General features: G+C 40.7%; 1 protein-coding gene across 4 annotated transcripts in view; it reads left to right on the forward strand.

The window, feature by feature from the left end:
• Window positions 1-14,365, forward strand: part of RINT1 (RAD50 interactor 1) — a 35,916-nt gene that overhangs the window by 18,593 nt on the left and 2,958 nt on the right. For all 4 annotated transcript variants that reach the window (XM_055283581.2, XM_055283582.2, XM_055283583.2 and 1 more), the window contains 3 exons: window positions 1,094-1,231; window positions 4,652-4,851; window positions 13,355-13,569. In XM_055283581.2, the coding sequence (XP_055139556.1) occupies window positions 1,094-1,231; window positions 4,652-4,851; window positions 13,355-13,569 (553 nt within the window). The remainder of the gene's footprint in view (window positions 1-1,093; window positions 1,232-4,651; window positions 4,852-13,354; window positions 13,570-14,365) is intronic.

Genomic DNA, 14,365 nt, shown 5'->3' on the forward strand with positions numbered 1-14,365 from the left:
AAGTGCTGATGTGGCCAGAGGGTAGGGAAATATGTCTGTTTCTGTGGATATACATTTTTGATATTTTTCTTCTCCAGTTCTAAGTAGGAACTAGAGCCATTTGAAATCTTCTTTGTCAGGGTTTTCTGAGTTTCCTTCAGAGATAATCTTTTCTTTACTTCACATGAAACTTCCATTTTTCCTGAAATTACACTCTACATATTTCTAGAGTGGAATAGTCAAGCCAGTGGGGTGTTTAATTGTTTTATAGATTTTATCATATAATGTATTTTATTTATTTTATTTTTATTTATTTATTTTGGGATAGACTCTTGCTCTGTTGCCCAGGCTAAAGTGCAGTAGTTCGATCTCAGCTCATTGCAACCTCCACCCCCTGGGTTCAAGCGATTCTCCTGTCTCAGCCTCCCGAGTAGTTGGGATTACAGGCACGCACTACCACGCCTGGCTAATTTTTCTGTTTTTAGGAGTGACAGGGTTACAACATGTTGGCCAGGCTTGTCTGGAACTCCTGACTTCAGGTAATCCACCTGCCTTGGCCTCCCAAAGTGTCAGAATATTTTATTTTTTTATTTTTGAGATAGGGTCTTACTTTGTCACCCAGGCTGGAGTGGAGTGGGCCGATCATGGCTTACTGCAGCCTCGACCTCCGGTGCTCAGGTGATCGTCCTGCCTCAGCCACTCCAGTAGCTGGGACTATAGGTATATGCAAGCCATGCCTGGCTATTTTTTGTATTTTTTGTAGAGATGGGGTTTCCCTGGGGTTTTGCCCAAGCTGGTTGTGAACTCCTAGACTCAAGCAATCCACCCACCTTGGCCTCCCGGAGTGCTGGGATTACTGGTGTGAGCCACTGCGCCTGGCCAATAGAATCTTTTTGACTGTAGCTTATCTAGTCAACATAACTATTTTCAAAATTTGGGGGTGGGAGTAAAGTATCCTGTTTAAAGCATTAAGTTAAATTTAGTACAACTAGTGGGAGATTGTAGGTTTGTTTATTTTTTATAGAAAAGCCATCATTCCTAAAAAATTACAAGTTGAATAATTAGGAACGACTGTAACTACTTAATCGACATAATCATTTTGTCTGCTTATCAGTTGCTCTTCAAAAAATGGACTCAATGCTTTCCTCAGAAGCTGCCTGGGTATCGCAATATAAGGATATCACTGACGTGGATGAAATGAAAGTTCCAGATTGTGCAGAAACTTTTATGACTCTACTCTTGGTTATAACTGGTAAGTATAAGTCTTTTAAGATATGACTTTGTTTTAAAAGTACTGTTTTCACGTGGTACTTTTTAAAGTAGCTCAGTAGGCTGGGTGCAGTGGCTCATGCCTGTAATCCCAGCACTTTGAGAGGCTGAGACGGGCAGGTTGCTTGAGCCCAGGAGTTCGAGAACAGCCTGGGGTACATGGTGAAACCCCCTCTCTTCCAAAAAGTACAGAAATTAGCCAGGTGTGGTGGTGTGTGCCTGTAGTCCCAGCTACTTGGGAGGCTGAGGTGGGAGGACTGTTTGAGCATGGGAGGTAGAGGTTGCAGTGAGCCGTGATCGCGCCACTGCAGTCCAGCCTTGGTGACAGAGTGAGACTCTGTCAATAAAGTAATCAATAAATAAGTGGCTCAGCAAATTAATATTATGTGATGGTTATCTTCAAATTCAGTTTCTATATTGGTAGAAATCTAACAAAATATTCTAACTTTTGGGTTTTTAATAATTTAAGGATTTAAACATTGGTATACATGAAGGAAAACTTCCTGAATAATTACACAAAAACAATTAAATAAGAATTTAATTTTATTATCCAAACTGTCTTGCTGTTGGGCTTTTTAGGTGTCTTCAGTAAATGGTGATTGGCCTATATTTTAAATATTTTCTTGATCTTGATTTATTAAAGATTGCAGAAGAGAGTAAAATAATGAAGTAATTTTAAGGATTGGAGTAGTAATTGTAACTTTTGTTACAGTGCAGGGATTCTCTGGCTGGAGGGTAGCCTAGCATCCTCTGGCCCTGGTTGGTCTTTAGCCAATCACGTTGCCCCCTTGTGGGCCTGCTTGTTGTCCAGGTGCCACTGGACCCTCATTGCTACCATCCCTGGCTCTCTTTACCTTTGTTGACCACTAGACTGTCCGTTTCTTAGGCTTGTCTGGTAACCTGAAGAAGTATCATTCCAGCCCAGTCAGTTAATAATTCCTTTTTTTTTTTTTTTTTTTTTTTGAGACGGAGTCTCACTCTGTCACCCAGGCTGGAGTGCAGTGGCACGATCTTGGCTCACTGCAACCTCTGCTGCCCGGGATCAAGCAATTCTTCTGCCTCCGCCTCCCAAGTAGCTGGGATTATAGGCACCTGCCACCATGCCCAGCTAATTTTTGAATTTTTAGTAGAGATGGGGTTTCACCATCTTAGCCAGGCTGGTCTTGAACTCCTGACCTTGTGATCCACCTGCCTCGGCCTTCCGAAGTGCTGGGATTACAGGTGTGAGCCACTGCGCCCAGCCATCATTCCATATTTTTAACTATAAGAAAAATATGAAAAACACTAAGACAAAAAAATTAAGGAAAATTTATGTGTCTCTTAAAAACTTTTTATTCAGAAAATTTTCAAACATACACAAAAGTAGGATAATACGATGAACTCTCAGGTACCTATTACCAAAGTTTAAAGCAATTATCACTTTTCTGTTATATTTTACTCCTCAATTTTTTTTTCTGGAGTATTTTAAAGAAAATTTCAGACATCTCATGTCAATTGTAAATTCTTTTTTTTTTTTTTTTTTTTTTTTTGAGACAATTTCGCTCTTGTCACCCAGGCTGGAGTGCAATGGCGCAATCTTGGCTCGCTGCAACCTCCGCCTCCTGGGTTCAAGCAGTTCTCATACCTCAGCCTCCTCAGTAGCTGGGATTACAGATGCCTGCCACCATGCCTGACTAATTTTTTTTTTTGTATTTTTACTAAAAATACAAAAATTTACAGGTAGTTGGCCAGGCGCGGTGGCTCACGCCTGTAATCCCAGCACTTTGGGAGGCTGAGGTGGGCAGATCATGAGGTCAGGAGATCCAGACCATCCTGGCTAACACAGTGAAACCCCGTCTCTACTAAAAATACAAAAAAATTAGCCAGGCATGGTGGCGGCTCTACTAGAGATGGGGTTTCATGTTGCGCAGACTGGTCTCAAACTCCTGACCTCAGGTGATCCACCTGCCTTGGCCTCCCAAAGTGCTGGGATTACAGGCGTGAGCCACCATGCTTGCCTGTAAATTGTTTTTTTTTTGTTTTTTTTTTGATACGGAGTCTTGCTCTGTCGCCCAGGCTGGAGTGCTGTGGCGCAATCTCGGCTCACTGCAAGCTCCACCTCCTGGGTTCACACCATTCTCCTGCCTCAGCCTACTGAGTAGCTGGAACTACAGGCACCAGCCACCATACCCAGCTAATTTTTTTTTTTTGAGATGGAGTCTCACTCTGTCTCCCAGGCTGGAGGGCAGTGGCGCAATCTCGGCTCACTGCAAGCTCCGCCTCCCGGGTTCACGCCATTCTCCTGCCTCAGCCTCCCGAGTAGCTGGGACTACAGGCGCCCGCCACCATGCCTGGTTAATTTTTTGTATTTTTAGTAGAGATGGGGTTTCACCGTGTTAGCCAGGATGGTCTCGATCTCCTGACCTCGTGATCCACCCACCTCGGATTACAGGTGTGAGCCACCGCGCCCGGCGAATTTTTTTGTATTTTTAGTAGAGACGGGGTTTCACCGTGTTAGCCAGGATGGTCTGGATCTCCTGACCTCGTGATCCACCCACCTCGGTCTCCCAAAGTGCTGGGATTACAGGTGTGAGCCACCGTGCCTGGCCAACTGCCTATAAATTCTTAAATGTGTATCTCTTAATTTATCCAAGTCCTTTCTTTTTTTAAAAAAATGCCGTGGGCTGGGCGCGGTGGCTCACGCCTGTAATCCCAGCACTTTGGGAGGCCAAGGCTGGCAGATCATGAGGTCAGGAGATCGAGACCATCCTGGCTAACACAGTGAAACCCCGTCTCTACTAAAAATACAATAATGCCGTTTATTTGTTGAAGAAACTGTCATTTTTTTTTTTTTCTTTCTTTTTTTTTTTTTTTTTTGTTAGACGGACTCTCACTCTGTTGCCCAGGCTGGAATGCAACCTCCACCTCCCGGGTTCAAGCAATTCTCCTGCCTCAGACTCCCGAGTAGCTGGGATTACAGGCACACGCCACTACTGTCCGGCTAATTTTTGTAGTTTTTGGTAGAGATGAGGTGTCAGCATGTTGGCCAGGCTAGTCTTGAACTCCTGACCTCAGGTGATCCACTTGCCTTGGCCTCACAAAGTGCTGGGATTACAGGCGTGAGCCACCGCGCCTAGCCAAAACTGTCATTTTTATATATAATTTTTTCATTTGCCTTTTTAAAAACTTGAGGCATAGTTTACATACAGTGTAATGTGCAGATCTTATGTGTATTGTTCAATGAGTTTTGGCAAACGTATATACTTTTGAAACTCATATCCTTAAGAGAGCTCAGAAATAAATCCACACTTGACTGGTCAATTGATTCTTGACAAAAGCACTGAAGCAGGACAGTAGGGAAAACTTATAACTATATCATAGATGGTACCAAAACCTTCATATGTCTTAATAACTTTTTCCACAGACAGGTATAAAAATCTTCCCACAGCTTCCCGAAAGCTGCAGTTCCTGGAGTTACAGAAGGACTTAGTAGATGATTTTAGGATACGATTAACACAGGTGATGAAAGAAGAGACTAGAGCTTCCCTTGGCTTTCGATACTGTGCAATTCTTAATGCTGTGAACTACATCTCAACAGTACTAGCAGATTGGGCTGACAATGTTGTGAGTTAATATGCTTTTATAATAAGTAATATATTACTAGTTCGAACTATTTTATTACTACTTTTCAAAATGTTGAATCTATTGCAAGCAAAAATAAACATGCTAGACAGAACCATAGTGCCATAATTAGAAGGTGTAATTAAAATACACATTTTTCTCAATCAAATCTCAAGTAGTTAAATAATCCTGATATTTTAATGTATTTAATCATTGGAAAAGCAAGCAAGCCTTTCATGAAATAGTTGTTTATAGAGTGAACCATACTTGGAAATATTCATGTATGGTAATTGCAATCACAGGAAAAGCTAAGATTAAATAATGATGTCAAAAGCAATCCAGGACTTTAAGGAAAATAAAAGAATAACGTTTAATACCTCTTGAATGTCTTCAAAACATGACAGATTATAAAGAGTCATGAAAATAGGAAGAAACATTTAAAGTTTTAATTGTTTCATACATTAAAAATCTATTTGGCTGGGTGCAGTGGCTCATGCTCTTAATCCCAGCACTTTAGGAGGCTGAGATGGGAGAATTGCTTGAGCCCAGGAGTTGGAGACCAACCTGGGCAACATAGGGAGACCCCATTTCTCCAAAGAATAAAAAATAAAATAAAATTAGCCAGGTGTGGTGGCACATGCCTGTAGTCCGAGCTACCTGGGAGGCTGAGGTGGGAGGATCACTGGAGCCCAGAAATTCATGACCAGCTGTGCAACATAGCCCCTGTCTCTACAAAAAATAAAAATAAGAAACTAACATTATGTGTATCATATTTTCAAATATATGCAAGAGTAAATAGAATAGGAAAATGAACTTCTGTGGTGTGGCTATCACTCAACTTTTTTTTTTTTTTTTTTTGAGACAGAGTTTTGCTCTTGTTGCCCAGGCTGGAGTGCAATGGTGCGATCTCGGCTCACTGCAACCTCTGTCTCCTGGGTTCAAGGGATTATCCTGCCTCAGCCTCCTGAGTAGCTGGGATTACAGGCACCCGCCACCACACCTGGCTAATTTTTTTGTTTGTTTTTTGTTTTTTTTTTTAGTAGAGACGAGGTTTCACCATGTTGGCCAGGCTGGTCTCAAACTCCTGACCTCCGGTGATCCACCCACTTTTGCCTCCCAAAGTGCTGGGATTATAGGCGTGAGCCACCATGCCCGGCTCACTCAACTTCTTACACCAATTTTGTTTTATTTAAACATCTCTTCTGCCCCCCAATACTTGATTATTTTGAAGCAGATCTCAGATATCATATTTCATGGTAATATTTATATAGAGATATATATATTAGTATTTATTTCTAAAAGGTAAGAACTCTTTAAAAAAAAACAACACTATGATTGTATCTGAAAAAATTAACTGATTTATTGGAAGGTATATTTTAAATAAATCTATAAATAAAAACCTTGGGTCTAGTTAACAAATACCGTAAGACCTTTTCCCTCCAGATTCTACTGACCCTTCCCTTCTCCATGCAGATTCTGACAAGATTTGATCTGCCTAATTATTATTAAGTAAACCTACTGACAGATTTGATATGCCTAAGTATAATTATTAAGTAGTACTTTATTTTTACTGTTTTTAGTAATTCAAGGAATATCCTGGCTATCAGGACTTTTGGCAATCAGATTTTCCAATAGATGCTTCCAAACAAAAGTCTAATTAGCCTTTATATCCTTGACATAGACAGATGAATTCTTTTAGATGTTTTAGATATTAACATAATCTCAGAGGACTTTCGGAACTCCCTTCTTGAACAGGGTGCCTTTAGGTTAAGAATCACTGTTCTGAGATCATCTGTGAGAATACAAAATCAACTTAGGTTTATACCAACTTGGGTGTCCCATAAAGTAAATTTCATGACAGAATGCATAAACAGAGAACTAGGATGACCATGAAATGGTAAAATAGAATAGACATTATTAAATATTAAAGAAACTAACTGTACTGAATAAATCTGTTAATGACTGAAAATTTTAATATGAATTATTAAAAATATAAAATATATAATTGTGTCATAAAATGAAAACAAGAAGGTAAACAAGACAAATGCAATTTTAACTAAAGACTTAAATATACTATTAGAATGTGATAGGTAAAGTGAGAATTAAAAAATTGTAAAGTTAAATAATTAGATTGATTAACTGAAGATTAGTGATACATTCCATAGTATAATAGGGAAAAACACAGTTTTCAAGTGTGTCCAGATGAGTCACAAAGATGGACAAGGTAAATTAATTTAAAATTTCTGTACATTATCTTAATGCAATAAAACAAGAAATAAAAGCAGAAACGGAATATATTCAAACATGGACATGTAAAAACATTAAATGCCTGGATTAGGAAGGAAGTCTAGAAAACATGACATTTTAAATTATGAGTTTAGGAATAAAAATTGTAATATACCAATTAGTACACTATATAGTACATTTTGTTATATGTAGAACAAAAATTTATGATTACTTCTAAAGCATTGTATAGAAGAAAATGTATTCCTCATAATACCTATTTTAATGTGAAAGAAAAAGCCAAACAAAAACCATTTTTATTTAAATTTTAAATAAGCCAAATAAATAGGGGGCAAAAATAAATATAATAAATATACTAATCATGGATATAAACAAGATAAAAATCTGATAAACACAATCATAGTTTATGCTTATCTGTACTCTATCTGGGACTTAGTAATTAGTTAAAGTTTTTTTCCTATAAAAATAACTGAAATCCATGTGCATAATGTCATTCTGCTGAGCAAGGAAAATAAAACAATTATTTCATAATATGATTATAAGATAGAGGGTAACGATCAATTTGTTTATAAAGTCACCTAATCAGTCTGGGTGTGGTGGCTCATGCCTGTAATCCCAACACTTTGGGAGGCCGAGGCGTGTGGATCACCTGAGGTCAGGAGTTCGAGACCAGCCTGGCCAACATGGTGAAATCCTGTCTTTACTAAAAATAAAAAAATTAGCCAGGCTTAGTAGCACATGCCTGTAATCCCAGCTACTCAGGAGGCTGAGGCAGAAGAATCGCTTGAACCCGGGAGGCAGAGGTTGCAGTGAGCTGAGAATACCTGGGCAGCAAGAGCGAAACTCTGTCTCAAAAAAAAAATAGTCAGTTAATTAGCATACATGCATTCATTTTGTACTTTTATGTGTTGTGTTTCTAATTTAAGTAAGTATTCTCTCAGCACCCCCACAGCTCCATATTCTGCTAGCGTTTTTAGTAATATGAAACAAATTGTTATTCTTGATTCTTGTGCGAGAATTTTTTCTTCAATGAAATTATTTGTAGAACATCATCAACTGCTTTACTTGGTGCTATAGTCTGTTTAAGAAAGATGGCTGGGCACGATGTCTCACACCTGTAATCCCAACACTGGGAAGCCAAGGTGGTCTGATCGCTTAAGCCCAGGAGTTTGAGACCAGCCTGGGCAACACGGTGAGACCTCATCTCTACAAAAAATACAAAAAATTAGCTGAGCATGGTGGTGTACACCTGTAGACCTAGCTGCTTAGGAATCTAAGGTGGGAGGATCACTTGAGCTCAGGAGTTGGAGACCAGCCTGGGCAGCATAGGGAGACCCTGTCTCTACATAAAATTAAAAAAAAAAATTAACCGGGCATGGCGGGCATGCCCTGTGGTCCCAGCTACTTGGAGGCTGAGGTGGAAAGATTGCTTGAGCCCAGGAGGTTGAGACTGCAGTGAGCCTTCATCACACCACTGCACTCCAGCCTGGGCAACAGAGGGAGACCCTGTCTCCACCCACCAAAAAAAGAAAGATGAATTAGCCATCATCCCTACCCTTAGAAAACGTATAATCTCATGCTGAATTAACTAGGTTCTCTGTCAGCAGGGAAATAAATTTCAGAGTTTATTGTTCAAATTGTGAATGAATTGTGTCCTAGCATGGTTATGATGGTGGAAATCTGGCCGGGTGTGTGGTGGCTCACACCTGTTATCCCAGCACTTTGGGAGGCCAAGGTGGGTGGATCACCTGACGTCAGGAGTTTGAGACCAGCCTGGCCAACATGGTGGAATCCCGTCTTTACTAAAAATACAAAAAATTAGCCAGGCGTGGCCGGGCACAGTAGTTCTCACCTATAATCCCAGCACTTTGGGAGGCCGAGGTGGGCGGATCACCTGAGGTCAGGAGTTCGAGACCAGCCTGGCCAAGATGGTGAAATCCCATCTCTACTAAAAATACAAAAATTAGCCAGGCATGGTGGTGGGCGCCTGTAGTCCCAGCTACTCGGGAGGTTGAGACAGGAGAATTGCATGAACCTGGGAGGTGAAGGTTGCTGTGAGCTGAGATTGTGCCACTGCACTCCAGCCTGGGCGACAGAGCAAGACTCTGTCTCAAAAAAAAAAAAAAAAAAGCCAGGCTTGGTAGCGGGCGCCTATAATCCCAGCTACTCAGGAGGCTGAGGCAGGGGTTGCAGTGAGCCAAGATTGCGCCATTGCACTCCAACCTGGGCGACAAGAGCAAAACTCCGTCTCAAAAAAAAAAAAAATCTATATGATGCAAATTCTGTCTTAACCTCAAACATTCTTTAATCCTATTCACAGTCCTTCAGCCAGTGAATACTGTATAAGTAAAAATTATTAAAGCTTTTGTATTGCATAATTAGAAAAAGGAAAAAGAATGGACAGAATTCACTTTCCATTTGTTTCAGGTTGTCTACTGATAACTGTCTGCCTGTTGCCAGATTGTGCCAAGCCTGAAATAAGCAGCCATTCAGAATTAGGAATTTTTCAGTTGTAGGTGACAGGTATCAGATTCAAACTGGCCTAAGTTGGGGTGTGGGGTGTGATATGGGAGGTGAGGAATTTAACTTTCTAAAAGGATTAGGCATGGCTGTTCTAAAGTTGTCCATTTCTGGTTTTGTTCTGAGGCAGGCTCTGGACGTGTGGCCACAGGTGGTTCCAGGCTCACATGGTCCTTCTGCAATCTCAAAAGAAGAGTGCTGCTTCTCTGATAGTTGCAGCAGAAATACCAAGGTGCCTCTCATATGTCCATCTCTGAACAATCGCTAGTGCAGCCAGGGCATGGTATTACCAAGTTATGTGTGCATCCCTGGCACCAAAGGATAGGGCTGACACCACCTAAGTTGTCTCAGATTGGGGAATTGGTTCCCCAAAGGAAAATTGGGCTACTGTTAAAAGGGGAAAAGTTGCCATGTAAAAGTAGTTGATGCCCATGACACATTGCCATGCAAAAAGATAATGGGGCTGGGGCACGGGAGGAGAGGGGGAGATGGGGAGAGACAGAGATGATTTAGGTTCATGTTGGGTAGTCTGAATTTTAATAGTAAATGTATAAAAAAATTAACCACCAGATTTTATGGTTTGTTCGTTATCCATGGAATCTTTGGGAGAATTCTAAATGGCTTTTGGTTTTTAAAATTTTAGTTTGTTTTATTTCAAGAACTTTAAAAGAAAAGCAACTGAAAATTCTTAAGCAAACATTTCAAGGGTAGCCAAATGTTTTTTATTTTGTTTTTTTTTGAAACAAGAGTCTCACTTTGTCACCCAGGCTGGATTGCAGTGGTGTGATCTTGGCTCACTCCAACTTCTGCCTCCCAGGTTCAAGTGATTCTCCTGCCTCAGCTTTCTGAGTAGCTGGGATTACAGGCGCCCGCCACCATGCCCGACTAACTTTTGTATTTTTAGTAGAGATGGGGTTTCACCATGTTGGTCAGGCTGATCTCGAACCTCAGACCCCAAGTGATCTGCCACCCCGGGCTCCCAAAATGCTGGGTTTACAGGCGTGAGCCACTGTGCCAGGCCATCAAGGGAAGCCAAATGTTTGATGACCTTAATATGGCTTATGATGTGTTCATGGCCTAATGCTATTCAGTTTTAGAGAAAAAAAAATAACCTTGGCAAGGTGATTTATTTAGTCCTCTGTTAATTGTATTTTGGAAAAATAAAATTTCAGACCTTCATAATCTTATGCTTAAATGCTTATTGATAGTGTCATTTAAAAATTATTTTTAATTTTATTTAAAACAAGGCCAGGCATGGTGGCTCATACCTGTAATCTCAGCACTTTGGGAAGCCAAAGCCATCGGATCACCTGAGGTCAGGAGTTAAAGATCAGCCTGGCCAACATGGTGATACCCCATCTCTACTAAAAGTACAAAAATTAGCCAGGTATGGTGGCGCTTGCCTGTAGTCCCAGCTACTCGGGAGGCTGACGCAGGAGAATCACTTGAACCAGGGAGGGTAGATTGCAGTGAGCCGAGATTGCTCCATTTCACTCCAGCCTGAGGGACAGAGTGAGACTCTGTCTGAAAAAATAAAAAATAAAAAATAAAAAAAACAAGTAGATAATGTCATTTTTTTGTTGTCATTTTTTGAGACGGGGTTTTGCTCTTGTCGCCCAGGCTAGAGTGCAGTGGCATGATCTCGGCTCACTGCAACCTCTGCCTCCTGGATTCAAGCAATTCTTCTGCCTCAGCCTCCCGAGTAGCTGGGATTACAGGCTTCTGCCACCATGTCCAGGTAATTTTTGTATTTTTAGTACAGATGGTGTTTCACTATGTTGGCCAGGCTGGTCTCGAACTCCTGACCTCAGGTGATCCACCTGTGTCAGCCTCCCAAAGTGCTGAGATTACAGGCATGAGCCACCACGCCTGGCTGATAGTGTCATTTTTTTTAAGTTCATGATTACCGTACACAGAAGTTGAAAGAAAAATATTTTTCACTATATGTAATCCATGTGATAGAAAATTCAAAAGCCACAAAACTGTATATATTGAAAATATATAGTGAAAATAAGTCTTAATTCTAATCTTCCCTAAAGCCAATCACTTTGATCAATTTCTTGTATATACTACTAAAGCTATTTATATAAATACTGGTGTGTGTATGTCAACGTGTGGTAACATACTATGCAAACTCTTCTGCTTTTTCCGGTTAACAATCTATCTTGAGATTGTTCCATTTCAGAATAGTTTAACATTGACTAGTGGGAATGTAACATGGTACAGTTGCTGTGGAAAACAGTATGGCAGTTCCTCAAACTGTTTTTTTGTTTTCTGAGATGAGATCTCGTTCTTTGCCCAGGCTGCAGTGCAGTGGCACAATCTCGGCTCACTGCAACCTCTGCTTCCTGGGCTCCAGCAGTCTTCCCATCTCAGCCTCCTGAGTAGCTGGGACTACAGGTCTGTGGCCACCACACTCAGCTAATTTTTAATTTTTTTCTAGAGATAAGGTCTCACTATAAAACGATTCTCTGGCCTCAGCCTCTTAAAGTGCTGGCACTATAGGCATGAGCTACCATGCCCAGCCTTTCAAACTGTTAAAACATAGACTTACCATAAGATCCAGCAATTCTACTCTTCAGTACGTACCAAGAGAAATGAAACATATGTTCACATAAAAACTTGTACTGCCAGGCTTGGTGACTCACGCCTGTAATCCCAGCACTTTGGGAGGCTGAGGTGGGCGGATCATGAGGTCAGGAGTTTGAGACCAGTCTGACCAACATGGTGAAACACCATCTCTACGAAAATTACAAAAAAAAAAAAAAAAATTAGCCGGGTGTGCTGGCACACGCCTGTAATCCCAGGTACTCAGGAGGCTGAGGCAGGAGAATCGCTTGAACCTGGGAGGCGGAGATTGCAGTCAGCCAAGATCACCCTACTGCACTCCAGCCTGGGCGACAGAGCGAGATTCCGTCTCAAAACAAAAAACAAACCAAACACAAAAAAAACTTGTACAAAAATGTTCACAGCAGCATTTATTCATAATAGACAAAAAGTAGAAACTACCCAAATGTCCACCAGCTGATGAATGGATAAATAAAATGTGGTCTATCTATATAATTGAATATTATCTGGCAATGTAAAAAAATGAAGTGCTGATATGTTTTACAATATGGATAGACCTTGAAAATGTACTGAAAGACAGTCACAACCAACCATACGTTGTATGATTCCATTTATATGAAATGTCCAGAATAGGCAAATCCATTGAGACAGAAAGTCGATTAGTGGTTGCCTATGATTTGAGGGAGTGGGGAGACAGTATTGAAGGATAACAGCTAAGAGTGAGGGCTTTTCTTGGAGAGTAATGAAAATGTTCTAAAATTGTGATAGATATACAACTGAATGTATAAAAAAAATCATTGAATTATACACTATTATTAGTTTTGAGATGGAGTCTCACTCTGTCGCCCAGGCTGGAGTGCAGAGGCATGATCTCGGCTCACTGCAACTTCTACCTTCCAGGTTCAAGCTAGGATTACAGGCACATGCCACTACACCCGGCTAATTTTTGTATTTTTAGTAGAGATGGGATTTCACCATGTTGGCCAGGATGGTTTCGAACTCCTGACCTCAGGTGATCCACCCACCTCAGCCTCCCAAAGTGCTGGGATTACAGGCATGAGCCACTGCACCCGACCGAATTATACACTTTAAATGGGTGAATTGTATGATATATGAATTCTATTTCAAGCTGTTAAAAAAATATGTTAATGTGTTAACATGTTTTTGCTTTCAGTTCTTTCTACAACTTCAACAGGCTGCACTGGAGGTGTTTGCAGAGAATAATACTCTGAGTAAATTGCAGCTGGGACAGCTAGCCTCTATGGAGAGCTCTGTCTTTGATGACATGATTAACCTCTTAGAGCGTTTAAAGCATGATATGTTGACCCGTCAAGTAGACCACGTTTTTAGAGAAGTTAAAGATGCTGCAAAATTGTATAAAAAAGAAAGGTATGTCCTCTATGTAAGTCAGCTCTTAACACCAGTTTGGTAAAAGTTAAAGATGATAGTATATGTGGTCAGATTTCCAAGGTGTCTAGATAGAACCCGGTTTGGCCTTATGTACTTTAAACTTTATTTTTGATGGAAATATTTCTAAAGTATGTTCTCTTGGACATTTTTTTTTTTTTTTTTGAGACAGTCCTACTCTGTCACCCAGGCTGGAGTGCAGTTGCACGATTTTGGCTCATTGCAACTCTGCCTTAGAGGTTCAAGTTATCTTCCCACCTCAGCCTCCCAAGTAGCCAGGACTACAGGCATGCACCACCATGCCCGGCTAATTTTTGTATTTTTAGTAGAGACTTGGTTTCACATTTTGGGCAGGCTGATCTCCAACTCCGGACCTCAGGTGATCCACCTGCCTCAGCCTCCCAAAGTGCTAGGATTACAGGTGTGAGCCACCACACCTGGCTGACATTCTTAATCAGAATAAACTGATTATAATTTGTAAATATATCAATAGGATAGTGTGTGATAGGGGTTGAATAGCCTAACCTGTCTCCCATTTTGCAAAGTAAAGTGCACCTGTGGTACTCTGCATACTTTTGTTGTGGTTTATCCCACTACCATTCACTGTGAACACCTGTGTTACTTTCATCCTTGATAGCAAGCAGTATCTTTTTGTTCTAGCATAGTCCCTGCCACAAAGAGTGCTTAAAATTCGTTTATTAGTCCTGTTTTTACTGAAAATTAGAGCATAATATTAGCTGATGTCTTAATTAAAATGCTAAAATCAGGCTGGGTGCAG

Source organism: Symphalangus syndactylus, chromosome 6, assembly GCF_028878055.3.
Source record: "Symphalangus syndactylus isolate Jambi chromosome 6, NHGRI_mSymSyn1-v2.1_pri, whole genome shotgun sequence".
Lineage (NCBI taxonomy): Eukaryota > Metazoa > Chordata > Mammalia > Primates > Hylobatidae > Symphalangus > Symphalangus syndactylus.